Below are 27,216 nucleotides of genomic sequence, written 5' to 3'. Positions count from 1 at the left end.
AAGGAAGTTCATGAAAGGAAATGTTCTGCCCCCCACCCTGCCCCACACACAATGCCTGATCCCACATTGCTCAGGAGTCCCCCTCAGACCCCCCAGAGAGGCTTTTCAGGTGGTGGAGGGGATGAGAAACTTTTTCTCCCACGAACCAGCTTAGGTTAACTAGCAAACAAGCCCATTTTTTATTATTTTTATCATCAATTTATATCCACCTTGGTGGGTGAAGAAAAACATCCTGGGTTGTATAGACTTAGGCACCAACATTTACTCAAGAACATGAACTTCCCCAAAAGTGCAATCCTATACATGTCTCCTCAGAAGGAAGTGCCACGGACATCAATGGAACTTACTCCCAGGAAAGTGGGTATATAATTGCAAACGAAGTCTTAGGATCCAAGCTGTGATTTTATTTTTATTTTTTTTAATTGGAAGTTTAATTTTCTTTTAGTTTCCATTATAGCAAGTTATCTTTTTAAAAAGCAACAACCAATCTACAGCTAACAAGACTTAAACTGAAATCTGAGTTTAGTACAAACAAGTTAGGGCCAAGCTTACATATTAAATCCTTAAAAACTGAATCTATGACTCTATGACACACTGGAGAGCCAGTGTGATGTAGTGGTTAGAGTGATGGACTGGGACTTGGGAGACGTAGGTGCTCATCCCCACTTGGCCATGAAGCTCACTGGGTGACTTTGGACCAGTCACTGACCCTTAGCCTAACCTACCTCATAGGGTTGTTGTGAGGATAAACTGGAGAGGATAAGGAGGATCATGTAAGCCACCTCGGGTGCCTTGCAAGGGGCGGTCTCCTTGGAACTTGGGGATCGGGCGGAAACCCGCTGGAGCCTGCACAGTGCAATGGTGGGGGAAGGGTTCCTGCCAAAATTCCTCAGCTATAGAAGTTTCCTGAATCGAGGCTTTGTGCAGGCGCAGAGCCCATCTGTGTGGTGCACAGAGACCACGAAGAAGAAAAGGTGACATATAAATGTAATACATTTTTTTTAAAAAAAATCAAACTGCTTGATAAGCCATTTCATGGAGTAAAACAGGGAAACTGCTGCTGGGAAGCAGGATAGGAGAAGGTACCTTTGTAATATGCACAGCCCTGATGCATACCAAAAAGGAGCTCTCTGAATTATAACCTGCGTCTAAATCTACCAGCTGAAGGACAGAGCCTATATGACTCCTAGCAGGATGCCTTAAAGACTATGGGAACAGCTGAGCTGTACCCTCTTGGCGCATTTGGAGGGCTTGAAGGTAAGACAAATGAGGCAACACTTTCTCTTATTTGAAGTGTGACCCTATTCTGCTTTAATCAAAAGTAAGCTTCAGTGAGTTCAATGGTACTTTGAGTCCAATGTTGTTTACTCCTGAGGAAGCAGGTATAGGGGTGTGCAGCCTTACAGCACAATATTATGCATGTTTACCCAGAAGTAAATCCCAGTGTGTTTGATATGGCTTATTTTCAATTAAGCGTGTATAGGACTGCAGCCTTAATTTCTTTTCAGAATGATTGTCTTTGTATGTTTCTGCTGAAATTTATCAAGGATATCTTTGAATTGGCTTTCTTTCAAGAGGATATGAGAGGGTTTCACCCTTAAAGATGGCCTAAAAATAATGCTAAATTAATAAATATGCTAATTTATTTTAATGTATTTATTGCATTTATAAAAAATGCAATATTTATAATTGCATAATTATAAATATAAATATAATTGTTTCCCTCTTCCAAGGAACCCAAGGTGGCTTACATTATCCTCCTCCTCTCCATTTTATCCTCACAACAACAGCCCTGTGAGGTAGGTTGGGCTGAGAGTCTGTGACTGGTCCAAAGTCACCCAGTGAGCTTCCATGGCTGAGCGGGGACGAGAACCGGGATCTCCTGGCTCCCAGTCCAACACTCTCACTACTACACCATGCTAGCACCTACTAATAAGAGTAGGTTGTTTGTTTTTAAAAAGAGAAATAATAAAGGTGTAGAGGGTGGTATTTCCTTTATGAAAAAATGCTATGGCACTTCAGCTGTCATGAGCCTTGGAAGAATGGCAGCAATTCTATGTACGCTTACCAAGGAGAAAGCCCCACTGGGCTGATAGGAACTTGCATCCCAGTAACAGGCTTAGGATTGCGCTGCAGGTTCAAGTCTGAAAAACCCTTTATAATAGCAAATTCTCTTGCAACTACAAACTGAAGACAATTACAAAATCATACTGGAATGAAACAAAAAATACCCATGAAAGGTCAAGTGTTCTGTTTTTGCAAGATGGAGGATTTGTGGCTATATTAGATTAAAAAACATATACATTTACAAATGAATGTCCACCATTGCAACACCAGTTCTAATTATGTTTCCATTTTAAATATTGATTAATCCCAATTTTGAACAATCTGGATTTTTTTTTAAAAAGTGAAAGGGGAAGAGTTTGATATCCTTTACAATAAAAGCGCCGGGGGGGGGGGGGCATTGCTGAATTCATATACTTGCCATGCATTGTAGGGACATAGAAACCTGTCTTATACCAAGGCGGTCCAGCAGTCCATCTGCTTACTATTGACTCCACTGACTGGCAGTGTCTCTCCAGAGTTTCAGGCAGGGGGCTTTTCCAGCCCTAACTGGAGATACCAGGGATCGAATCTGCTATGCAAAGTATACAAAGCACCTGCTCTGCCACTGATCTGCTGCAGTTCTGCATCACATCACATCACATCACATCACACCATAGCAATAAAAGATTAAGGGAAGTTCCTTTACCTGCCCAATCTCCCATTGACCGAAAAAAAGACTGAGGCAAAGGACTCCATATACGTGGGAAGAAATACTTCAAAAACCGAAAGCATTTCACCACAAAAACCAGACAAACAATGCCCCCGAGGAGAGCAAGGAGCTGCTGCTGGAAGTCCCCCATCACGAGTAGATGCAATGAGCTCAGACAAGGTATTGCTGCTCTATCCCTTCCGATGGACTGCATTTTCTGAGTTCTGGCACAACACCCAAGCATGAAAAAGCAGCCTGTTTAATCATGAACTCTTGAGTCATGTGAATTCTTCCCCGCAGAGTGCACAAGGAGTTATAACAGAATGGTTTTCTTGGCCCAGAGATGTGAACTGCAGGACAATAATAACAGCACACAAACCAGATATGAGCTCTGGAGCCAAGCTGATGATATGCCATTGTCTTCAAGAGAATGCCTAGGAGCTAAAATGTCTGGGTTTGTTTAGATAAACAGAGGTGCTCATTCTCAGCAAAGACATTGTGGTCTAGATAAGCTTTCCCCAACATGGTGCCTTCAAGATGTGTTGGACTACAACTCCCCATCATCCCCAGCCATCAGAGCCATGCTGGCTGGGGATGATGGGAGCTCTGGTCCAATACATCCAGGGGGCACCAGGCCAGGAAAGGCTGGGCTGATGTTATGTTGGCTGATTTGCAGGATGATCTTGCCTTTGAGCGTAAGGGTAAATAGATTGCCTTTTGGACTCTACTGGCTCCTTGAGCTCAAAGCTGGATTTGTCACAAAACCCTGCTTAGGAATACCCCTACACTTATTCAAGATGTTCGTAGACAGCTACCGAAGTGTCTGTTGTCTATGTGGCAGGACCACGTAGCTAGTGAACTCACAGTGCAATCCTATACATGTCCACTCAAAAGTGAATCCCATTGTGTTCAATAGGGCTTACCCCTATTTAAATGAGCATAGGATTGCAACGTGTGTGTGTGTGTGTGTGTGTATAATCTCGCCTTTCCTCCAAGGGCTCAGGGTGGCACACAATAATTCTTCCCCCACTCCTGATTTTATCCCCACAACAACCGTGTGAGGTAGGTTAGGCTGGGAAGGGGTGACTGGCCCAAGGTCATCCTTTGAGCATCAAGGCTGAGTGGAGATTTGAATCTGGGTCTCCCTTCTCCTAGTCTGACATGCTAACCACTGTACCATACAGCCTCATTGTACAAATTCTTGTGCCATTTCAATGTGTGATAAAACTAATTCTCCTTGTGAACACAGGACTCATTACAGGGCTCTTTCACCCTCCCTGGAGACTGGGGCCATCCAAGATTCAACATGATCTGTCCAAGCATGTTATTATGCAGCCCCCAAAGGCTCTGGTACAGACCTACTGCCACCTCTAGAAACAGCAAGAACACCGTCCACCTCCCTGGAATGGAAAAGATATAGCATAAAGCAGAATGGAGGATGCCTCACCCAGGCTGGATCCACAAGAGATTTTTCTCCTGCCATAGCTGACAACTAGAAATCCTGCTGTGCTTCAAGGCACCTGAAAAAGGCACCTTGGAACGAATCGAGCTCTTTGTGTTTAATACCACCAATTAGGTATGAGTGAAACATTTGTTCCATCTCAGTTTTTTTTTTAAATGAAAATTGGCCAAGTTCTCGCTTTGTGAACCAATGGTTAACTGTGACATAGTTTTACACCGAAATTTACTTTTCAGAATTTTGAGATACAGTTCTCCATTCAAAACTATGCACACATTCGGGCCGTGGGAGTCAACCTTTTTGGTCTGTGGGGACATTTGGCAATTTGAGAAACTGTCCTGGGCATGGTGCAGATGACAGCATCAGCCTGCCGCCGCCTGCCACCTTCATTTCCCAAGAATGTCTCTGAGTTCCACATGTGGCCCAGAGGCATTTGTGGGAAAAGATGATGGGAGCAGCTAGAGGCCCTCACTTTGCTCTGAAGCAATTCCAGCTTCCAGTAAGGTATTTTGCTATTTAAAATAATAAAAGTGTACAGTAGGAAGGCGAGGGAACCTTGGCAGGCTCCAAGAAAGGTGTCCGAGGGTGCACTGGTGCCACATTAGGTGCCGCATGCCCCCAAATTCATATATTAGGAATGGAAGTCCACACCCATAACGCATACACATTTTTGCAGACGTCTTTTTAAAAAATGGTACCAGAGGCCAAAAAAAAAAAGAAACGGAGTGGAACTGAAATGGGAAGATTTGCCCATCGCTACCACCAGTCATCTGTTCTGGAGAAAGGTAGAAGGGGAGAATGGAATCCAGCAGTCTGCTACTGCCACTGATTGCTTCTCCCAGGATCAGAGTCAGCACCCAGCATGGTGGGGCAAATACCCAGGCGAATGGGCCCACTATGGCTGAGGCCACTAACCAACACCCCCCCCCCCGCCACCCTTTCTTCTTGTTCCAGTTTAAAAAATTTTTTAAGGCAGCAGTGCTCAGCCTGGCACCATGAAAAGAAGTGCCAGGTTTGGTCTGGGTCTTGCTACATTTGGGTCTAGAAGCATTGTAGAAGAATTATTTTGTTTATATTTATGTCCCACATTTTCTCCCTTTGCAAGGAATCTCCATTTGAACCCTCACAACAACCCTGTGAGGGAGATTAGGCTGAGAGTCAGTGACTGGCCCAAAATTACCCAGGGAGTTTCATGGCCGAATGGGGATTAGAACCTGGATCTCCTAACTCCCAGTCCAAAACTCTAACCACTACGCCACACTGGCTGCAGCAGCTTTGCCTGGCGCTCTCAGCACCAGGCAAAGCACTGCTGCCTGCCTGCCCTGTCTGGTAAGCTGACAGGAGGGGGGGCGCAAACGACTAGATGAGACATTGGGAGATCCATGATCAGATCTCCCACGTTGTGTGTGTTTTAAGAAATTAAAAGCAGCCCCAGGAAAGGGGTGGCATTAGGCTGGCCCTGCAATGCTGTGCAAGAGAGTGTGGCACTTTCCTTATTGACACACACACCCCAGCTGCTATTTTCCCCACATGGAAAATCATAAGGTACGAGATGGGACTGGTTCTTGGAAGATTTCTCCCAAACAGCAAATAGCAGGTTTGGATGCAGGCAATTTAGGTCAGGCGAATGCTGCAGGGGGAAAGGCTTTAAACCAATGGTGTAGAACCTTAGGCCCGTGGGCCAAATCGGGCCCTCTGGAGTTCCCCAGAGCATCATGCCCCTTTCCTTGGCTCCACCCTTCCCCCTAACCACCTATCATTTGGTGGTTTCCAGAATTTGTGCAGATTATGACATCGAGGTGTGCCTGCCATCAACATTCTCCGTTTTCTGATACCAGGTCAAGGTTTTCCTCTGCTCCCAGGTATTTGACAGTATATGATAAGGTTTTTTAATGGGTCCTGGGATTTTTATTGCTGAACCTATAAAATTGTTTTATGTTTCTATGTGAATGCTTTTATATTACTATATTGTCATGGTTTCAATCTTTGTAAACTGCCCAGGGAGCTTTGGGTATTGGTCAGTTTAGAAATGCAATCAATGAATGAAATAAGTGGAACCCTTTGAAATGGATGGGGAAACTTACATGGGTAACAAAACTCGATGTGCAGATCCGTGTTCCCATGCCTATGAAGAATGAGGCACCTAATTGTTCTATGCTGATCATTCAGTGATGGTTATTGAACAACTTATCATTTATACTGAAATACATTATTACCCTATGTTCTCAGTTGTGCACCGGCCAGACACTTTATCAGGGTATTAACAAAATAGGACTAACTCATTACAGAGCAAAATGGTGTCAAATTTTATGAAAATGTCTAAAGGACTTTGATGATACTTCAGTAGGAAAATAAGTCACTCCCCTACTATAAAGAAGATATGTGTATTAATTAAAATTAATTATAATTTTCTTTCCATGGATATCCCAGTCAGCTAATAGTAATTAAGAACAGGGTAAATATATCTACATCTATACTATCTATATACACACACCCTATATACACACACACAGAATTAAAAACAAACAAATTACAACAGGAACAACTAAGCACACAGACAAAAATACCAGTCACCCAGCAAAAAAAGAAAAAGAAAAAAGGAAAGAAAAAACAGCCAGGTAGATCATTGCAATCAAACAGACCATGTCTTATCTACCTACCACCAAACTTCAAATGGCAGGGAAGGAAGGTAACAGAGCAAGGCCTCCGAGGGGGATTTGACTATAGCAATATTCGCACATGAGTCACATCAAGGGCTAATACATGAAAGAGGGGTCATTGCTACATTTTGTTTCTTCTTCAATTAAAAATAAATACTTCTCTGGTGTTTTAGAGATGTATAGATCTTATATCCTTTTATTGTTCTTGTTTTTATATTATTACAAATCATGAAAAAAACACAATGAACATTTTAATTACAAACACAAACAAGTTGTAAATGGAACTCATCTTATTTCCATGCTTTACAAAAGTTATACCACACTCCTAACCACCTATTACAGAAATAGATAGCTAGGTGCTTTCAAATACAGGGATGTTTCATTTCTCTGGTTAGTATTTGCCACAATATTTAAATATTTATTTGAACTATTTATAGCCCACTCCTCCAGTATATTTGCATTGCTCAGGGAGGACTATGACAGACACTGAAGACGTGATTGTCTTAAATCTATTAACGAAAACTATTACAATGCCTTCCACTTGCTTCGATTACAATGTACTCCTTGCTCCAAACTTTGGGTTTTGTAAGAGAAAGGGTTCTGGTTGAATGAAATAATAAGAAAAATGTTTCCAAGCTAGACATGCTGAAATCATTTGCAACAAGGATCCAGAACCTGGTGGGAACTAGATCCAACTGCGCTACCCATGCACAAGGAATGGTGAGTATTTGAAGGAGACTCTGTGCATTTAATACCTACATCCCAGCTTGGACAGAATACTGTACTAGGCTATATGCCTCTGTTTATATGAATGTATCAATTCTGAGTTTGGGAATTTCTGGAAATGGAGGTAAAAGAAGCAATTGGTGCAGAATAGCCCCTACAGAAAGTAAGAAACAAACAAAAACCAAACATAAAAACAAGAGGGTTGTTAAAAAGGCTGAAATTGTTGATTGCTATCCAAAAAACATGTTTCTGTTTATTAGTACCAAAAAGTTTCACTTCTGGCCTTTTAGCTTCTCGACCCTAATCGGAATGTGACTAAAACTTCTCTAAGGAAAAAACATTGTGCTCTATTTTCCTTGGACCCTACTCCACATTATAGGGGATGCATAGCTGCAGCCTCTACAAGAAGTCCCTGGAGGTGTTTACATGTGTGGCATGAGACCATTGCGCCCAGCACTTCTCCACCCTACAAGCCACCAATGAAACAGACCAGGGGCTGGGGAAAAGCTAAACACAAGGCCGCTTTGCATGTCTTGGTTAACTAACTGTTACGAAGGAGACGCAGGAGGAGACACTGGCTGCTTCCAGATGAGGGTTTTATTGTGCAATCCCCCTGCCTTATTCGCAGGGCTGTTCAGATGGTGCCGTCTTCTGTTTGTAGCCTGTGTTTTCTCATCGCTTCTTCCATGCTTTTCTTTACTAGAAAAAAAATCTGTTAAGGAAGCAAAGCTGGAATAGCTGCCCCATGCCTTTTGACTGAGAGCGATAGGAGTGCATCTGCAAGCATCCACAGGGCAGCAGTGAATACACATCGGCTGTACAGGTTAGGGCCTTTATCTTAATCGATTCAGACAAATTTAGTGTATGGAGACTGAGCAGCTGCTGTGAACTAGGTAGATTCTAAAGGGCCAAATGAGTGCTGGGGATTTTCAGGATCCTTTTCCAACTAGACACTTGAGCGGGTGGCAAGACCTCGTATGCATTGCAAAGGACTGCAGGCAGAAAGGGGAAAATGGCAAAATTCCCACGCACAGAAAAGTGCTTTAAGTGTGTGAGCGCCATGCCCTCTGAATCCCAGCCTAGACAGAAATGCCTAAAGTACAAGGGGGGGGGGGGTCAAAATGAAGCTGGCACCTTGCACAAGTGGGTCTTTTCCAGAACCAGGAGGCAAGGCTGCACTTCAACATACGACACAAAGGGCATGACCTCAACTGTCCGAATTGCCAGAGAGGAACTCTGCACTGGAATATTCGTGCTCTTATATTCTGCATCTCTAGACTGTAGTTGGCTGACCTCCACCCCTTGCATTTATGAACTCTAGCCAGAGCATAGAACAGCCTTCCTCAAGCTTCTGGTGCCACCCCCACCCCGCTGTTTTGGACTTCACCTCCCATCAGCCCCAGCCAGTGTGGCCAATGGTCAGGAATGCTGGGAGTTGAAGTCCAAAACCACTGGAGGGCATCAGGTTGGGGGAGGCTAGCACAGAGCTTAAACAAAACCCAAGTGCCCCAACTGAGGCTTTTGTCGTCACTTCAAGCTCCGCAAACGACAAGCCACCTCAACCTGTAACACTTTACCCACTTGTTAAGAACGTTCTGCAGTCTAAGATTCTGCACCTTTGCATCCCCAAGCTGCAAAGATTGCACACTTTACAGTTTTTAACAGGGAAAAGTGTTTGGAGAGGCATTTTAAGGGGCTTGTGCAGCACTGCATCTTCCGTCATCTTTCATGCTCCATTGGTTATTCATTGCTTTATCTCAGTTAATCCAGCAGCAGAAACTTGAATGGTCCAGCTGTGACAGGAAAAGGTGACAGAAGCATATTTTGATTGGGCTGAAGCCAGTGGCTTCACTGGGAGAATAAAACAGCAGGATTGATACTGTAAGAAGGAAAGCCCTTTTTCAAACGCGCTGGCTTGGATCCAAAAGGGGCTGTTGCACAAGTGGAAAGCCGGGGGAGGGGTTCCCCCAATTTTTACTGATCCTCTCTTCCCGCTGCAGCCCCCCCCTGCACCATGCCCCATGCCATTCCAGAGGGCTCCCCAATCCTCTGGAGTGGCTTTTTGGAGTCTGCAAGAGGCTCGGCTACAAGGGGACACCAGGAAAGGCCTGTTCCATGAGAGAACTCTGAATGCAGAAGCGAGGATGCAAACCACTGAAGCCTGTGGAAGCCTGTTGTTCTTAAGGCACATAGGCACCACAAATATTTGGTATCAGATGAGCCCATTCAGCACATTTAATCCCCAGGAAATCCAATGCCGCAGCGGGCTGCAGATAACATGGGAGCCCGGTGCACCCACAAAGCTGGCGTGGGGACATTCATGAGATCATGTTGAAATGGAAGCTTAGACTGTATAAAAGTGAGTGAGGAGAATTGGATTGCAAAGATTTTCAGTGGACAAATAAGAAATTGCCAAACCCTGCCATACATTTTGGGGGGAGTCTAGAATCTACTGCAATCAGTCTTGGTGTTTCAAGAGTCAAACACATCTGCAGTCCATGGCTTTGGAGCTGTCACCTTCTGCCTGGAAACAGGACTTGGCATATGGCACCACAGGGGCCACAATGCGAGATGAGGTAGAACTTCCCTTCCATACCCTTTTCTGCAGAAGTCCGTCTGACTTCTAGAAGAGCTGGCACCTGTGCAGCTTCTCATGCCTCTGCTAGCTCTTGGCATCTGTCATCGCTTTTTCTTCATCTGTAGGGCATTTGGAACTGTCCAGTCCTCGGATTGCCAGAAATGAGTACCTCAGCCCTCCTGCCATGCTAAAGAAGGAGAGCAGAGAACACACACACACAGTCAGGAAACTATGTTAACTGTCCTCCATGTGAATTTGCATTCATACGTTCAAAACCCTACTCACCAGATATTGAGCCCAATGAAGTTCAACATGGAAAAGACATAGTCTCCACCCACCAGCATTCCAATATAAGCAATGGACACATTCTGTAAACAAAGAGTGGTGTGTTTACTTGGTCTCTTAGTATCACTCTGCTTTTAGACATGCTGTGCCCCCCTCCTACAAGATAAGAATGACAAACAATGAAGAAACTATTCTGAACTCATTCTGATGAACTGTAAATAATATGTGGGTTCCAGGCTAGTAGATGATGGAGAATGCCATATGCACAGAGCAGAATAACATGTGGGGAATCTGCCTCCATTTGATAAGGCTTATGGAGTTGGATCCAAGATCTGCCTTCTGTTGATGGAAGGGCTCTACTGATATAGGTGTCTCTGCCCAATTTTCAGAGATCCCCCTCCCGCCAACACTTCTCTTGAACCAGCACTCATCCCATTTGGCAGGGTCGCCTGACTCTCTGTGTAGCATTTTTACAGAGCTGGAGGGGCTGCCATGGGGAGGAAGGGGCAGGTAAGGCCACTTCCATCAGCCCAATTGCACGTGGCTAAATATGTATCCAACCCATGGACTTCTTGAAGAAATTAAAGACAATAACTGTTCCATAAGTAACATAGGGCTATGAACTGCACAGTTATGCCCACACAGTCGACAGATAATATCCAGTCTCCATTATGACACTCTTCGCTTCCTTTAGAAACATAGGAACCTTCACATTTTTATAAGCACTTAGTCCTCATGTTAGGAAATGTTTTAAAAGGCCCTGCAATCAAGAAAACCGTGTTTCTGTTCTAGAAGTTGAAACCGTAATCAAGACCCAGGATAACTTGAATGACTTCCATAGCTAGTTCTGACACTGTCACCCAACACAAATTCCCCTTGGTTCACTTACCTTTATAGCACCAACCACTGTGGTGGTGAGGGCAGAATTATAATGGCTGCAGAGGACTGTAGCATATATCAGAAGAAACCTAACATAGAGAAATATATCTCACAGCCTTATTCTTTGCACTCCCCGTCCCCACAAGCAAGCATGCATTGGATTGCAGCCCAAGCACCATAATTCCACACTGATGTCCACTAGACATAATTGATGTCCGCAGTGTATATTTTAAACAGCCCCAGTGTAATCTCAACAAAGCTGAATCTGGAAACCTGTATAAAAATCTGCAAATGAAAATTGTGTCCATGTGGACTTCACTGCCCATACTGACTCTTACCATTTTCACAACATGATAACCCATACCTAGTGCTAGAGTATGGGTTGAGTGTGGGTTGTCGTTGAACCATAGGTTGTCACTGAACTGTGGGCTATTGTGTTGTCTGAACCCAGTGCATTTTCCACTGGGTGGCTTATTTTTCTTGAACAAGCCATCTTGAGAACCCATGGTTTGTTGTTGGGACGTGAACTGTGCGTTGCTCATGGTTAACAAGCCATTGTTTGTTAGCATGGCTGGGTTCAGACAACACGATAATCCACAGTTCAAAACAACCCACAGTTCAATGACAACCCCACCTCAACCACTGAGTGTGGGTTATCATGTTGTGTGAACCCAGGCAGAGTCTTGTGTGGACTATCAGAAATTGCCCCATGACTTAAATGTGGTGAATCAGTGACAAATTAGTGAGGGGAATTGCTCTGGATCCCCCATAACCATTCGTGTACTTTGGTGCAAGGAAGGGCAACACTTTTTGAGAAAGAAACTAATAGTTTTATCGGTTCCTTGATAAAGAGTAATTCTCAGAATGTACTGGCGCCTTAGAGAAGGTTGGACAATAAGCACATTGTCTGAACCAACTGGGTCTCTTTTCTTTTTTTTGGTGTTGCTGTGGTTATTGGCTGTTATCTCATTGTGCTGGCTATATACGCGGGCCAGGACTGGATAGCCAACATGCAAAAACATGTCAGACATTACCTCCTTACTTGTCCAAGATTCCTTACCCCAGTAAACAGGAAAGAAGAAATTGAAAGATAAATAAAATATTTGTCCACTGGTTGAAATCGGTGGCCTATAAAAATAAAGAGTATTCCTTTTAGGTATATTGTATTGAGAAGAGATAGTCTAATCATTAAATTTAAGAAAAAGATGAGACTGAAGCATCTATCCATTGTGCCTGGATTCTCCTCCAGCAGAAAGCCTCTCCCACTCCCTCCTGCTAGCAACTGGTACTGCTGAAGCCACTGGAGAAAGAGGAAGCAGCAGTAGCAGTTGCGAGCAGGAGGAGCAGCTTTCATTGAGTTTAGATCCAACTCCATGACCTGTTCAACTTTGCAACTAAGGATCTAATGCCTCAAATTGCTTTTTTCCTTCTCCCTCTCAATCCCCTTTCCTTTTGTGTCACGTCTCTTGGACTGTAAGCCTGCGAGTGGGGTTGTCTTCTTTCTGAGCTTTGTAAGCTGCCTGAAGAGAGCCTGGCTGAAGAGCAGGATCAAAATGCTTTGAATAAATAATACATAAATCTGATTTGTTTTTAAAATCACGCTGGTGTGCTTGTTCTAATTTTCACTGCCAGGCTCTTTTGTATATTATTTCTCATCAATATGGATCTGATGGCCTGCTCCTTAAGACCTCCATGAACAGATCACTGTAGCTATCCGCCACGGATTCCAGTGAGGCCGGATTCTAAAGAATCCAGAATCCGTGGCAGAACGGCCTCCTGCCCCCCCACAGAATCCCCCCGGGATGGAACTTACTTGGGGCGGATTCAGCGGCGGCGGTTCCGGTGGCTGGTCTCCCGGCCGGCCGCAGCCGGGCTGCTGCAGCCGCCATTGCCATCCTTGCAGCTGTGATAGGCTACGTAAGTAGCCTATCACAGCTACCCCCCCCCCGCAAAAACCCAGCATACGCAAATGGCGGCTATGGCAGCCGCCATTTGCGTTCCCTATTTTTCAGCGTTCTAGCCTATGTAAATATTTACGTAGGCTAGAACGGCGAGAAATAGGGAATGCAAATGGCGGCCGCCGTAGCCACTGCCATTTGCATACGCTGGTTTTTTGGGGGAGGGGTTAGCCATGATAGGCTACGTAAATACTTATGTAGCCTATCATGGCAGCCTGGCTGGACGCAAATGGCGACCGCTACGGCGGCCGCCATTTGCGTCCGCACCAGCCCATCCACGCCCGGAAATCCGGCTGCGGACAGCTCTGGCCGGCTGCTCCGCAGAGCCGGCTGGGCAGGATTCCGGGGGGGAGAACAGGACCGCCTCCCCCCCCCTGTCGAGGATTCCGGGGGGAGGGACGGAGCACCTCCCCTCCCACCACGAATCAATCCGCGAAAAGGTAAGTGAGTTTCGTACATCCCTAAGTCTATAGCAAGGTTTCTCTTCCAGATATGCATTCAGAATGTGTGTATCTCCCTAATATCTCAGTCCTATTCCTGGAGTTGATAGGACTGCGCACCAACTCTGCATAATGAGGGTGCATAAAACAAACCATGGTAGAGGTGTACAAAATTATGCATGGTGTGAAGAATGTGGATAGGGAAACATTGTTCTCCCTCTCTCAAAATGCTAGAACCTGAGGTCATCCCATGAAGTTGATTGGTGGGAGATTCAGGACAGATAAAAGGAAGTCCTTCTTCACACAGCGCATAGTTAAACTATGGAATTCACTACCACAAGGCATAGTGATGGCCACCAATTTGGATCGCTTTAAAAGGGGGTTAGACAAATTCCTGGAGCAGGAGGCTATCAATGGCTACTAGTCCTGATGGCTATGTACTACCTCCAGGACAAGAGGCAGTGAGCCTCTGGTCCTGGTGAGGCTCACTGCCTCAGTGAGTATACCAGTTGCTGGGGAACATGGGTAGGAGGCTGCCCTTGCATTCATGTCCTGCTTGTGGGTTCCTGGTCAACAGCTTGTGGCCACTATCTGAATGGAATGCTGGACTAGATGGCCCTTTGGTCGGATTCAGCATAGTTCTTCTTATGTTCTTACGTGGCTGTTATGCAGTTGTGGAACTCCGTCCTTTTGTAAACTCACACAAAATAGAGATGAGCCTGGCCACTTTCCTGGGGCGTGGATCCCAAGTTTTTGCTCCATGTGCAGAAGAGCCCCTTCCATTAACAGAAGCTCCTCCCATTCAAGGAACAAAATTCTAGAAGCCGAGCCAATGATTGTCGTATACTAACCCCGAACTGTCTAGAAGTGCTGCTTACCTGTTGGAAGTCTCCAGTGAAGACGCTTATGAGAACTGTAGGAATTACCATAAAACAGGCATTATAAAAAATGACTCCATATTTTCCCAGCTCCTGTATAAAACAGACACATCTGTTGACAAGCTGGTTAAAAATCAGTTAATATCCACTGGATGACTGAATATTTAAACACTTACCGGCAGCAGAGATAGAAACCAATTCATCAGATTACAATGCCTGAAGATGCTGGAATACACACTGCTGCAATAAGCATATATGGAGCTTCATCTAGATGGGTGGGAGCATGTATAATGTGGGTCTTTTCCTTATCCAAAGGAATCTCCACACAGGCTAAACCTGGCAGACGGTGCGATAGCAAATGGCTCAGAAGAACTAGAGCAGGATGACCGTAAAATCAGATTTTTGAGGAGGCAGAAGGGTGGATGATGGGGAAATCTGTTATAAACACACCAAATAAATTCTCAAACTACCAGTAAGAGCCTTATGGCTGAAAGCCAGAGAGAGCAATCCTATGGCTGCTAGACAGTAGCTAGACGGCCATAGGATATGCTGTTTTCCGGGAAGCGACCTTGGAGTTCCTGGAAAACCGACTTCCCACTTCCGCGCTGCCTCCCTCCGTGCTCGCAAGAGGACCGTGCAGCGGCCGGAGAGGGGCGTGGCTGGGGGTGTTCCAGGGCGGGCATAGCCACGTGTATGACACATCCAGTGTGTCATCTGGCAGCTTCCTCCCCCACTCCACCTTCCTGCAGCTAGACAGCCGCAATCAGCTGTCTAGCTGAAAAAGCAGGGCAGGAGAAGCACAGAAGGAACGATCCCCTCCATGCTTCTCTTGCCCTGCTTAGGATAGGTGGTCGCTTCCGCATTCGGAGGCAGCCACCTATCTCGATAGGACTGCGTCCTTAAGAGCTTTATGGCTGAAAGGTGGTTTACAAATATGTAATAAAATTAAAATTCTCACATTAGGCTCATTTTTGTCATTAAGAACATCAGCCCTTTGCAGGGATGGCACCTAAAAAATATTGAAGCTGGCTTAAAAATATTTTTTTCTAGTCCTGGGTAAGGGTGTCTATGAACATATTTATAAAATGGGAGAACAAAGATAATGATTTGTTTGTTGAAAGTGCAAAGTAAGAAGAAATCAAATCCCTATACAGTTACCTTGGGGTCAATTTTTTGTTTTGTGTAAACACCATTTGCCGCTGTGAAGACATCATTCAGCAAAACAGAAATGTAGCCGTTCAGGCTGAAAGCTAGATCTGATCTGGAAGAGAGAATAAGCAGGCATGAAAGAATTCAAAGGGCCATAACAGGCAGGTCAGTCTTTGCATGGCCATGTACTCTGTTAGCTCCCCAAACCATTTTCATATTACAAACTCGGGCACACAAACAGCAAGTTCTAGCATTCACAGCAGTAAAGTGGACATCCTCAAGCTGGGTTTTACAACCCCCATCATCCACAGGCAGAGCAGCCGATGGCCATGCTGGGTAGGGATAATGGGAGTTGAAGTCCAACACAGCTGGAGGACACCCAGCTTGGGGAAGCCAGCAGCAAAGACACAACACAAGGAATAGAACAGTTGCTGCATTCCCGTTGACATTTTGCTCAGCACTCGCTCCGATTAATTCCTGGCAACTTCTCTAATAATGACTTCACTGTTCAGCAGAACCCCCAACTATGATCACACTAATTCTCAGAGGAGAGACAGACAGGAAATGCCCATGAGTGGAATCTTAACAAGTGCTACAAGCTGGATAACCCTTGTTCATTTCAACAGAGGCTTGTATAGTGAAAGTTCTCAGTGTTTTGACTGGGACTTCTGTTGCTTTCAATCTTCCCTTAGGTCTGAGACAACTCTCCCCACAACACAATTATCTTCAACCTTTTTGGTGACATAGAGGAAAAAAAACAATTTATGTTGCTTGGGAAATCCCCACCCCCACCCCCACCAAAAATGCAAGAGTCAATGAAAGATAGCAAACTAAGAAATACTTTGCTAAGGAGAGCCAGCACATGCTTATTTTTAGCTTACTGTTTTTTCTTTGCCATTTTGCATGTACATGAAATGCAGTATGGTGGCAAGCTTGATCCCACTAAAACTAAACTTAGTTTTTGAAATTTATTTCAATCCTTCATAGCCCTGGGGATTCAAAGAACTCCACAAAGGGCCAGTTCACATGACGCAGAAGCTTATCGTGGGTTAATTAACCCATGATTAGCGCCGGCGCATGTGGGACGCATGTGGCTGCCATTTTGAATATGTGATCTCCAATGGGGGCAATCGGGGTTGTGGTATAATGTGTGAACGCAGCCATTGTGGGATAATCAAGGGTTAAACAACTCACACTTAATCCAACTACTAATGACCCCAACTGGAGGTTGCATATTCAAAATGGTGAACAGGGGTTGAGGCATGTCATGCAAAACTGGCCACTGTGGGTTATTCAAGGGTTACACAATGCACACTTAACCCAACTACTAATTACCCCGATTGGAGGTTGCATATTCAAAATGGCGGCCACATGCGCCCCATATACACTGTGGGTAAACTTGGGTTAATTAATCCATGATCACCCACCATGTCACACAAACCTGGTCAGTAAGTCTGAACCACCCAAGGGAGGCTTGGACTTGTGTTTCTCCAACACCAGCCCCTCTTTTGAAACTGGGGGTGGTTTAATAAGCAGTTTTTGATATAGCATGGGGGAAGCAGTCTGCCATTCAAAGGAAAGTAAGTCAAAAATTCCACTGGGGACACCCATGGTTGAGGGTGCACCTAAAATAGCTCTTTGGATCATAGTCATAATCTTAAGAATACTCAATTTAGAGTGGTCATTTGGCACTGGAAACCTCAGTGAGGTCACCACAAACCATGGAATATTGACAACAAAGGAGAATACAGTAATTTCCACTAGAGCGCTTGCTTTTTAAAAAAGTGCATATTTCTAGCTCTTGATGTTATAAAGAAAAAGACTAACTTTGTTTGGCAGGGACTATTGTTCATTTTGTAAAGATTAGAGTTCTCCTGATGATCCACTATTACTGTCTGCTGCCTCTACACTGCTAGGTCACATCCAGCACACAGTTAAGAAAGTGCTATTTTCAGTGGGATATCAGTATGATTAGCAATTGATTAAGGCCATATTGATTCAGTGATTGCCAACCCACTTCCCTCTGTAAGTGACAAAAACGGAGTAACTGCCCCCACTTCCAAATTCTGAAAGGCTTATGTGCAACCAAAATTAAGCACACATATCAAGTAACTTCATGTAAATGTTTTTAATTTGCATTTATACTAAGGAAATAATTTTGGCTACTTGTTAGTTTCTTTTTCTTCACTTTGGGACATTTTGTTGTGAATTCAAGATCACAGTCATCTCAATTGCCTAGAGCTGGGGTGAACAACTTGTAGCTTTCCAGATGTTTTGGCCTACAGCTTCCATCACCCTTAGCCAGTATAGCAAATGGTGAGGGATGATGGGAGTTGTAGGCCAAAAGATTTGGAGGGTCATACCTTGCCCATCACTGATTTAGAGCAGGGATGAGCAGAAAGTAGTTCCCTAGATGTTTTGGATTTCCACTCTCAGCATTTCTGACCACTGGTCACGCTGGCAGGGGTTTCTAGGAGGTGAAGTCCAAAATCTCTGGAGATCCAGTTTCAGCCCACCCCTGATCTAGAGGACTGCAGAACAGTTGACAATATCAATTTCCTATGCTAATCCTTGTAACAGTCTCCTACAAAGCAAAGTTGTTCTTTAGGCACGCTCATGAAATGGAGATGTGACCGAAAGGAAGCCGTTTAAAATCTTACCCTGCTGCTATGAAAGCTCCCAGGATGATTGCAAACACACTGATGATAATGCTCAGCGGATAGCGCTTCCTGTAAAGATAAATGATATAATTGACCCCACAAAGTTTATATTCAGGAATTAGGGTAATCAACAAACTGGACACCTATCTGAAACAATTTTACTGGTTTGTGATGTACCAGAATTAGGCAAAATAGTTAGGCTTATTTCTTTTCCTTGCTCATCTTCAGCAGCTGTGAATGAGGATGTAATCTTTTTATCCTAAAGGATTTGGAAACTTCCTTTAGGAAGATCCGTAGCTTAGAGCAGGGCTGTTGAACCTCAGGCGTACAGGCCATAGCCAGCCTGCCTTGGGTCCCAATCCAACCCTCTGGGATTCCCCAGAGGGCCACAACCACTTCCCCAGGCCCCACCCTTTCCCCTGAACTGCAAATCATTTGGTGGTTCCTGGCACTTATGCTGTTTTTCCCTCATTTTAAAAGGTTGCAATGTCTCTCCTAAAGCTGAATTACTGGCAGTGAGAGTTTTAAGCTAAAGTATATTGGTATTTTTGGTATTCCTAGTATTTCTCCCTTTGGCTCCTTCCACTACTGGAATGTGGCTCCTGAGAGATTCTTCAAAACCAAATTTGGCCCCCGGGCTGAAAGAGATTTAACACCCCTGGCTTAGAGGTAGAACACCTGCTTTGTATGCAGAAGGCCTCAGGTTCAATCCCTGACATCTCCAAATAGGGTTGGGAAAGACCCCTGTCTGAAACCCTTAACAATCATTCTAGGCAATACTGAACTCAATCAGGGCCAGCCCTACCATTAGTCAGAGTGGTGGCAGATGCTGGAAGGTGGCAGGAAAGTGTCGGAGAGAGCTGTGGGCCGCATGGCTTGCCCTGCGTCTCCTAAGCTATCCTGCTGCCTTCAGATCCTGTGGTGAAAGATGTTCCATCTCTAGTACTGAAGTAAGATTCATCTGCTAGTCAAGTTGGCTTTTGTACATGGATTGGGAGGGGGTGCCATCTTGTTCTTCACCTCAGGCAGCACAATGCCCTGGGCCAGCCCTGGGACCAATGGCCTGACTCAGTACAAGATAGGTTCCTATGCTGCCATTCTGTTTGACTAATGAGTCAATCAAAGCCAGTATCTGCTTTTGATCCCTTTCAGAGCAGAGTTATTGGAGCATAAGCTGCAATGGCTACATGGAGGAACCTCACCCACAACGCTACCCTCTTCACTTAAAAAAAAAGGGGATCACTCCAGCCACACAGTTGGGAATGAGACAGCCGAGACAAACAAAAGCTCTAGGTATGTACTGAAGTGGATGTGCACCTCCAGACTGAGGCATTTGTATCCTACAGTGTAATCGCATACATATCTACTCAGAAGTAAGTACTACCGAGTTCAATAGGACGTACTCTCAGGTAATTCTCTGCCAGATCGCAGCCTTATTTACTCGCCGTAGACCAGGGGTGCAAATCTGGCCTACCTGTGGTCCCAATTTGGCCCACCTGAGATCCCAATCCAGCCATCCAGGGTCCACCAGACAGCCACCCCCTTTCCCCCTGGCCCCACCCCCTTTCCCTGCAACCAGCATTTGTTTGGGGGTTTCCTGGCTTTTGTACAATTCTTTCCCATTCTAAAAGGTTGAAATGCCTCTCCTAAGGCTTAGTTAGTGGCGGTAAGAGCTTTAAGCTAAAAGATGCTGGTATTTTTGGTCTTACCCCTTTTGCTTTTGGGTCTCCCTCCCCAGACAGTTTCTTTGAAACAGAATTTGGCCCTAGCGCTGACAGTGGTTCAACACCCCCAGCAGAAGACAATGAATGCTTAAGGTAAGACAATGGTATATGTAAAATCCTGAATATTCTGTTCCTAGAGCTTTTTAGACCTATTTACAGTTTAGCAGAGAACTAGAACATTGCTAATACATTTTACCACACCTTCTTGTAATGCACAGTAATTTTGAGTTGAAATTATATTTTCCCCACTACAAAAGTCTGAACAAGGAAAAAAAGTCGTCTCCCAATAATACATCCACTGCACTTACATCCCAAACCTGTACACAATTCCACTGATTTCAGCTTGTGGCAGTGCCTGATGCTTCATAGGAAAGGTGAGATCCTATTTTCCCTATTATGCAAGTGGAACTCATTTGTCTTGGGATGGTAACAGAAAAAAAAATCCCTTCATAAACAACCCCATATTAAGGAATCAGACCAAAGTAATCTTGTAATCTGTATTGCATTGTGCTTGCAGCAGTAAAGCCTCCATCATATATTGCCTGAACTGTGTGATTGTACAATGTTCACAAACATCCAAATGCTCAGGGAACAAAAAATGTTTGCAATCCAAACTCTGTGAGGCAAGGGAGAATTGCCGGTTTGGTAGGCATTAACATCTCTCAGAGGCCTTAAGGACAGGGGAAGCATTATAGGTAGGATGATGACTGGGAAGTGCTAAAGGGTCCTATAGAGGACCTAAAAGACAGGAAGCCCAGACAACATGGCTGAACGAAGGATGCAGTCTAGGCAATGAACTGAGAAACACGAACCTGAGCGAAGGTTCTAGAAAGAAGCATGAGGAAAAGGACAGAAGAAGCAGGACATTGAGGAGGACCTGTGTACAGGAGATAGAGAAACTTGAGTATGAGGGAGGCTAGCCAAGAGGCAAGGTAGCTAAAGGAAGTGGAACAAAGTGGGTAGCCAGCTGAAAGTCAGGAAAACAAAGGGTGGTGGGGACATGGAGAAGGTTGGGCTTGATCAAAACGTCACATCAGGAATAGTGGCAAGAAGTATGTGGGAAGATAAGGGAGGTTTGGAAAATTGGGGAAAGGGGGAGAGGTTTACTAGGTCTAGATTCACAGAGTCCTTTTAGGGTTGTGTAGGAGATGAATTCTTACAATTGCAACTTCTGCTGTCATTTCAGTATTGTGACCTGGCAACCCCAAGGGAGGAACAAGGGCCAAGAAACCACTGGGAGTATTGGGGAGGGGGTGAATTTCACATATTGAGTTTAACTAGCCACCCAATTCTCTGGTTGCAAGTTTTGAATGTTCACAGATTTAACCATGTCTGTTTCAAAGCCAACAAATTTCCAAGGAACCCAAATATTGTCTGCAAATTCTCTTAGTCAACAAGCACCACCCAGTCATGCATTCTGAACAGATACCACAAGAACATTATTTCATCCAAGAGGCTGCAGTGGTATTTCAAAAATGGGATGCAAATACTCACCCAAGTATAATAACTTCCAGCAGCAATGTAAGTGGAATGGTAAACTTCCTAAGGACTGTAAACATTGGCAGACTGTATTTTCAGAGAGAGAGAGAGAGAGAGAGAGAGACTGATTACGGGTCATGTCCGTTGCAAACCCTTTTATTAATGCTTATCTGCTTTCATTAATGAGTTCATCCTCAATTTAGACTGGCATTAAGAATGTGCCTGAACAAATTCTCAGCCTCTCCCTCGGCCAAATGTCAGTCTGACACCAAAGGCCAATAAGACAACAGAAGAATTGGAAGTGAAAATTTTGAAAAAGCGTATCTTCAGATTCTGACTCTGTAATACACATTACATGATTTGTTGCCTTCCATCCATTGCTAGTTATTACAGGCCGAGGCATCAGGAGAGCCACTGGCAGAGGTTCTGTGGGCCAGTTCAGATCGTAATCACCATTGGGGATGAGCAGCACAACCCCATCCATGCTTGGAGATGTAAAAGTTCTGGAAATTTTGAGGCCGTGGGGAAAACAAAACATTTTTCCTGTTTTCCCCCTGAAAAAGTTGGAAATGTTAAGCAATACTTTTTTTTAGTGTTGTTTTACAGATCTAAAGTCACTTTGGGCACAATCCTATGCATGTTTACACATACGAAAATCCTACAACTCCCAGCATTCTCCAGCCAGCATAGTTATGCTGGCTGGGGAATGCTGGGAGTTGTAGGACTTTCTACTGTTTAAATATGCATGGGATTGTGCCCTTTGTTGCTTTAGGACCACCTTCCCCAACCTGGTGCCCTCAAGGTATTTTGGACTTTAGCTCCCATCAGCCTCAAGCAGCATGGCCAATGGTCCAGAATGCTAGGCACTGCAGTCCAAAACATCTGGAGGGCACCAGGTTGGGGAGGGCTGCTTTAGGAACATAAAGCAGTCCTTCTGTAACTTGGTTTGATCTTTAAATTATCATATTTAATTTTTTTAAGTAAATGCAGTACATTTGTATTATTGTCTGAATAAACTGTACTTTTACATTTAATGTACCAAACATGATAATTTTATGAGCAAACCAAGATATACATAAGATAGTTTAGGTTCCTATTCAATGTCTTACCAGAGGGAACATCAGCAAGTAGTTCCTGAAACATCTGAATCATCCTAGACGCCAAAGGAAGCAGGAAGAACTGGAGGCAGAGGAAGACTGATGTACAGCACCTATTCCTATTTGTAAGGAAGTTTAGGGAAATTCCTAAACTTGTTCCTGTTTGTGGGGTGGAGCTTAGGGAAATCTGATCTGAAGGAAGAGCTGATGAGATTTTATTAAGCCAGGAAAGACTCGGCTTAGGAATGGTAGGCAACCATATTTAATGTAAGATCCTTTAAGCAATCTCAACCTACTATTTGTATAGTGACATTTTATTCACTTTTGTAAATAATTTCCATTAAGGAACATCTTATTTTTTGTTAATTTTAAAAGTTGCCTCTAGTGGTAGTGTTAACCCCATGCCTAAGCCATAGGAACCAGGCTACCGAGTTTCTTTTAGGTAGAGAGGGTTTATTCTAGTGGCAATAGGTGAAAAGTTTTATAACTGAGATAGCATTTCCAAGTGGTGAGGCCTAACAGAGAACTTTATTAAAAACTGTGGCAGTGAGTTCTATAGACCCAAGCCTCAAAGTTAATTTAAAAAAAGAAACATAGGTGGGATAACCCACATGCTGTTCTGTCGCATCTGGTGACAGTAGCTGGATAACCTACAGTGTTTTTTTTTCACATGTGGGTTTTAGATTAGAACTACATTAATTGACTGCTACAGCATCTAGCCAGAACAAGCCCAGAAACACAGGACTCTACAGAACAAAACCCAAACTGTCAAGAATGCACATTTACTGTCAAGAATACACAATGGTGATTCTACTCACATGTTGGGAAACTAAGCATAAATATCTATCAGTAAAATATACTTTAGATCAATTATTTTAATAAAGAATGGAAGAAGTAATTATGCTGGGAAGCTTAAAGAAAAGATTAAAAACACACTTTTTCTTCATGGCTTCATTATTTCCAGACATTTTACATCTTTAATCTTTCTATAAAAGTGTTCTTATTAGATAATTTTTAAAAATCATTTTGCGGGGAGTAAAGGCTGGGTAACAATATATAAACACTTTGTCTTAAATTCTAAAAGAAAATATTTCATAATCCAAAGCCGTTCAATTTTTCAGACAAAAACAAAAACAGTCCTCACGAGAAAAAAAAAAACAGGTTTTCCCCCAATTTTTCTGGGCCTTCACATCTCTAGACATGCTTACTCAGAAATAAGTCCCATTGTGTTCAATGGGCTTGCTCCCAAGTAAGTGTGCACAGGACTGCAAACTAAGACATCAACTATGCTAATATGTTTTTAAAAATCCAAACATAGCTTTTCTAAGTTTAATACAAACTCAGTGACCCATGCACAAGTGGGAGTGAGTGAGGCGCTGCCTCCCGTGTGTTCCTCATGTCTTCTTTTAATCAACAATCCACAACTGGTCGGATCGTAGGTTGTATGACACGTGAACCCAGAGCACTGTGTTGTTCAGGCGCTAAACACACCTGTGGTTAACCCATGGTTCATTGTTTGAATTAACCGCTAGGTTATTTAGCCGCTGAACAACCCAGTGCTCTGGCTTCACGTCACACTCACAACCTACGATCTGGCTGATCATAGTTTGTTGATTAAAAGTGGACGCAAGGAGTGCGCAGGAGGCAGCGCACTTGTTTGCTCCCGACTGTGCATGGCAAATGGTTGGTTAATTAATCCACGATGTGCCATTATATGTGAACCTGGTCAATGTCTGACATTTTATTCTCAACTTTCTAAGGCCCCAAAGGCAAAAGTAATGATACTGTTTAAAACATTACCCTAAAATAACCTTTCGGGCGGGGGGGGGGGAGAGTGGGAAGTGTTCAAAGTCTTCATCTTGTTCTTTTCGGGGGGGGGTGTCTTTCCAAAGCCTCTACTTTTTTGTCTCATTTCTGGTCCCTCAGGAAACAAAACAAACAAGATCAAGAGGGAACGTTTTATCATTTATGGTGGACTTGTAAAAAAGCTAAAACATTTTGGAAACGAATACAGTCTTTAGCTCAAAGAATATTAAAGTCTACTATAGAATTAAAGCCAGAAACTTTTTTTATTGGGACTAACAGATAAACACGTAAAAGAGAAGGGGGAACCCTCTTTCTCTACAAGACCACAGCTGCAAGGTTATTGTATGCACAAAAATGGAAGATGAAACAATACCAGTTGTGAGCGAGTGGATCATGAAAATGATGGAGCTGGCAGAGATGGCAAAACTTACTATTACAATTAAAGAAGGATCAACAACTAAATTTATGTTAGATTGGAAACCTTTTATAGAATTTGTACAAGAAATAGAGAAAAACGATATCTATGTATGTGGATTTTGAACTTTGAGATGGTTAATTCTCTTTTGTTGTTGTTAAAATTAGGAGAGAAATGAGATAATGTCTGTGAACTCAATGTATGATATACAATTAAGATAAGAACTAGAGAATAATAATGAGCATTTGCTGTGTAAGGGGAGCCTAAGGTGGATATCTTAAAAACTTAAGAGATATTTTAGTGTATGTGTATTGTGTGTTTATGTTGTTGTTGTGTTTTGTTTTTCTTTTTTAAAAAATAAAATAAAGAGAGGCAAAAAAAAAGGAAACAAAACAAACAAAAGAACCAACACTCCCCCTCACCCCAGTTTTCTTGATTATGAGTCAACATTTCATTCTTGGACTGGTAATCCATTCTACAAGCGCCAGATTCATACATGTAGTGATCCATGTGTGTGGCCACATACATGGCACAACTACTGGGGTGATGCTCCATTTGGCAAGCCATTTTATTCTATTTTATTTATATCCCACCTTTCCATCAAAAATGTAGCTCAAGGTAGTGAACAATGCTGCAGCCATTTGCAGAAGAGCAGTTTCAGCCTTTACACAGCAATAATATTTGCAGTGGTACAGCAGTGTTTCCCTCCGCAAATACACCAAGTGGGAAATGACAGATGTTCACGTCTGCATGCCTGAGAGTCCTGGTTGGGTTATGGCTTCCTGATGCACTCATGCAGTTGTTTATAGGTGCACACCTGTCCTTTGTCCTATAGATATTTACTACACACCGGGGTAAGACTGGTGTACTTGAGTCAAATACAATTGCCATGTAAAGCATTGAACTACTCCCAGGTGATGGACTGTCCACACAGTTCCAGCAGATTTTAACTATATCAGCACAACCGCTCCCACAAATGGCCCACCATATCACCTATATGGGTTTCTGCATATATAAATCGAACCCAGGGTTATATCCAATGTCATTTTGCTGAAGGAACCACTTCCATCAGTGGGACTGGAAAGGGGATATACATGTATCCCCCCCCCCAAAAAAAAAATCTGCTCTGGAGGTTGGGAGGTCCTCTGGAGCAGATTTTTGGGTGGCACAGAGGGCTGCAGGGGGAGGAGAGAGGGAGAAAGTCCCACTACGCTAGCAGACTTCTGCTAGCACAACATTGGATTTAATCCACAGGGTGGCACTCATTAAAAGGAGAGGAAGAAAATGACAAAACACATGGAGAGAAGGCAGAACGACTGGTTTCATCCTTTCTCAATGAGCAAAAGGTACTAATCCCTTATAAATGCAGCATCTAGCTCGTAAACCAATTTTACACGCTGGAATTTCCAAAGCAAAGGCTGGGTGTAGTAATATAACTCCCATTCAAATTCTTGGGCAGCACAAAGGCAGCACAGCACTGATATTCTCCAACTACAAAAGTCTCAAACTTTTTACTTACAAGAACTAAATAAAAACCAAACTGTCTGGCAACAACCCAGCTTTTATTGTACCTTAGCTTGCTTGTGCTTGATAATCCACTTATGTGATTTCCAACATAAATCAGAGGAAGTGGAAACAGCTGCAATAAAATGAGTGCACCATTCAGATTGAGCCTCTTTTGTCTACTGTGGAAGGAATCCATTCAGGTTAATTCATGCAACCCACTACCCTCCAGCAGCAGCAAACTTTATAAATGTTTACCACTTTTGAACTTTGCACCCCTTTTCATAGCCAGGTACATTCCCATGACCCTATTTATTTCAATATAAGCACACTGATCATTGATTATTCAGAAACATAATAGGGGGAAATTATGGTGTCATACCTACTTACACTTGTCACAATTTTGGCTCTGGCTGAGCCTAAAATGAGGGCACAGTGAAGGCAGCTATAAAGATTGAATACACTCAGGCCAACATGATGATTACACGTTTACTCAGAAATAGCTTCCACTTCTGAGTAAATGTGCGTCGTAAAATGGGCTATCGTAATGTGCGAATGCAGCCATCCTAACAAACTACGATTGGTTAACCCTAACCAACTCAAAAAGAGAACCCATGGCTTGTTGTTGGGTTGTGAACTCTGGGTTGTTTAAACCACGCGTTGTCATTATGTGAGAACCCAGAACTATTTGCAACTTGGCTTGCACAGGCAGACTGACCAGTGGTAAAACAATACTGCTTTGGGAGCAATCCTATGCATGTTTAG

General features: G+C 43.6%; 2 protein-coding genes and 1 long non-coding RNA gene across 5 annotated transcripts in view; 1 reads left to right on the top strand and 2 right to left on the bottom strand.

The window, feature by feature from the left end:
* HSD17B3 (hydroxysteroid 17-beta dehydrogenase 3) overlaps positions 1 to 3,039 on the bottom strand; it is a 36,252-nt gene extending 33,213 nt beyond the window's left edge. The window contains exon 1 of one of the 2 annotated variants that reach the window (XM_084834093.1): positions 2,753 to 3,039. In XM_084834093.1, the coding sequence (XP_084690219.1) occupies positions 2,753 to 2,999 (247 nt within the window). In that variant the 5' untranslated portion in view covers positions 3,000 to 3,039. Of the gene's footprint in view, positions 1 to 2,485; positions 2,668 to 2,752 lie in introns of those variants that run through there. The other variant, XM_084834094.1, reaches the window with a different exon arrangement.
* Positions 909 to 26,612, top strand: LOC146352471 (uncharacterized). The gene is made up of 7 exons (XR_014787741.1): positions 909 to 1,257; positions 4,005 to 4,331; positions 5,989 to 6,076; positions 7,515 to 7,594; positions 19,580 to 19,720; positions 20,166 to 20,244; positions 24,654 to 26,612. It is a non-coding gene; the product is annotated as an uncharacterized LOC146352471 (long non-coding RNA).
* Positions 7,038 to 27,216, bottom strand: part of SLC35D2 (solute carrier family 35 member D2) — a 32,329-nt gene continuing 12,150 nt past the window's right edge. For both annotated transcript variants that reach the window (XM_084834097.1, XM_084834096.1), the window contains 9 exons: positions 26,520 to 26,587; positions 21,646 to 21,717; positions 18,428 to 18,496; positions 15,777 to 15,879; positions 14,619 to 14,711; positions 12,403 to 12,470; positions 11,353 to 11,431; positions 10,464 to 10,546; positions 7,038 to 10,365 (listed from right to left, as the gene is read on the bottom strand). In XM_084834097.1, the coding sequence (XP_084690223.1) occupies positions 10,263 to 10,365; positions 10,464 to 10,546; positions 11,353 to 11,431; positions 12,403 to 12,470; positions 14,619 to 14,711; positions 15,777 to 15,879; positions 18,428 to 18,496; positions 21,646 to 21,717; positions 26,520 to 26,587 (738 nt within the window). In that variant the 3' untranslated portion in view covers positions 7,038 to 10,262. The remainder of the gene's footprint in view (positions 10,366 to 10,463; positions 10,547 to 11,352; positions 11,432 to 12,402; positions 12,471 to 14,618; positions 14,712 to 15,776; positions 15,880 to 18,427; positions 18,497 to 21,645; positions 21,718 to 26,519; positions 26,588 to 27,216) is intronic.

Source organism: Heloderma suspectum, chromosome 2, assembly GCF_057233095.1.
Source record: "Heloderma suspectum isolate Gila_16-S chromosome 2, 16-S_ref, whole genome shotgun sequence".
In the NCBI taxonomy this organism is placed as follows: Eukaryota; Metazoa; Chordata; class Lepidosauria; order Squamata; family Helodermatidae; genus Heloderma; species Heloderma suspectum.
Note: the sequence above shows the minus strand (reverse complement) of the source record. Positions and strands in the feature narration are given on the sequence as shown.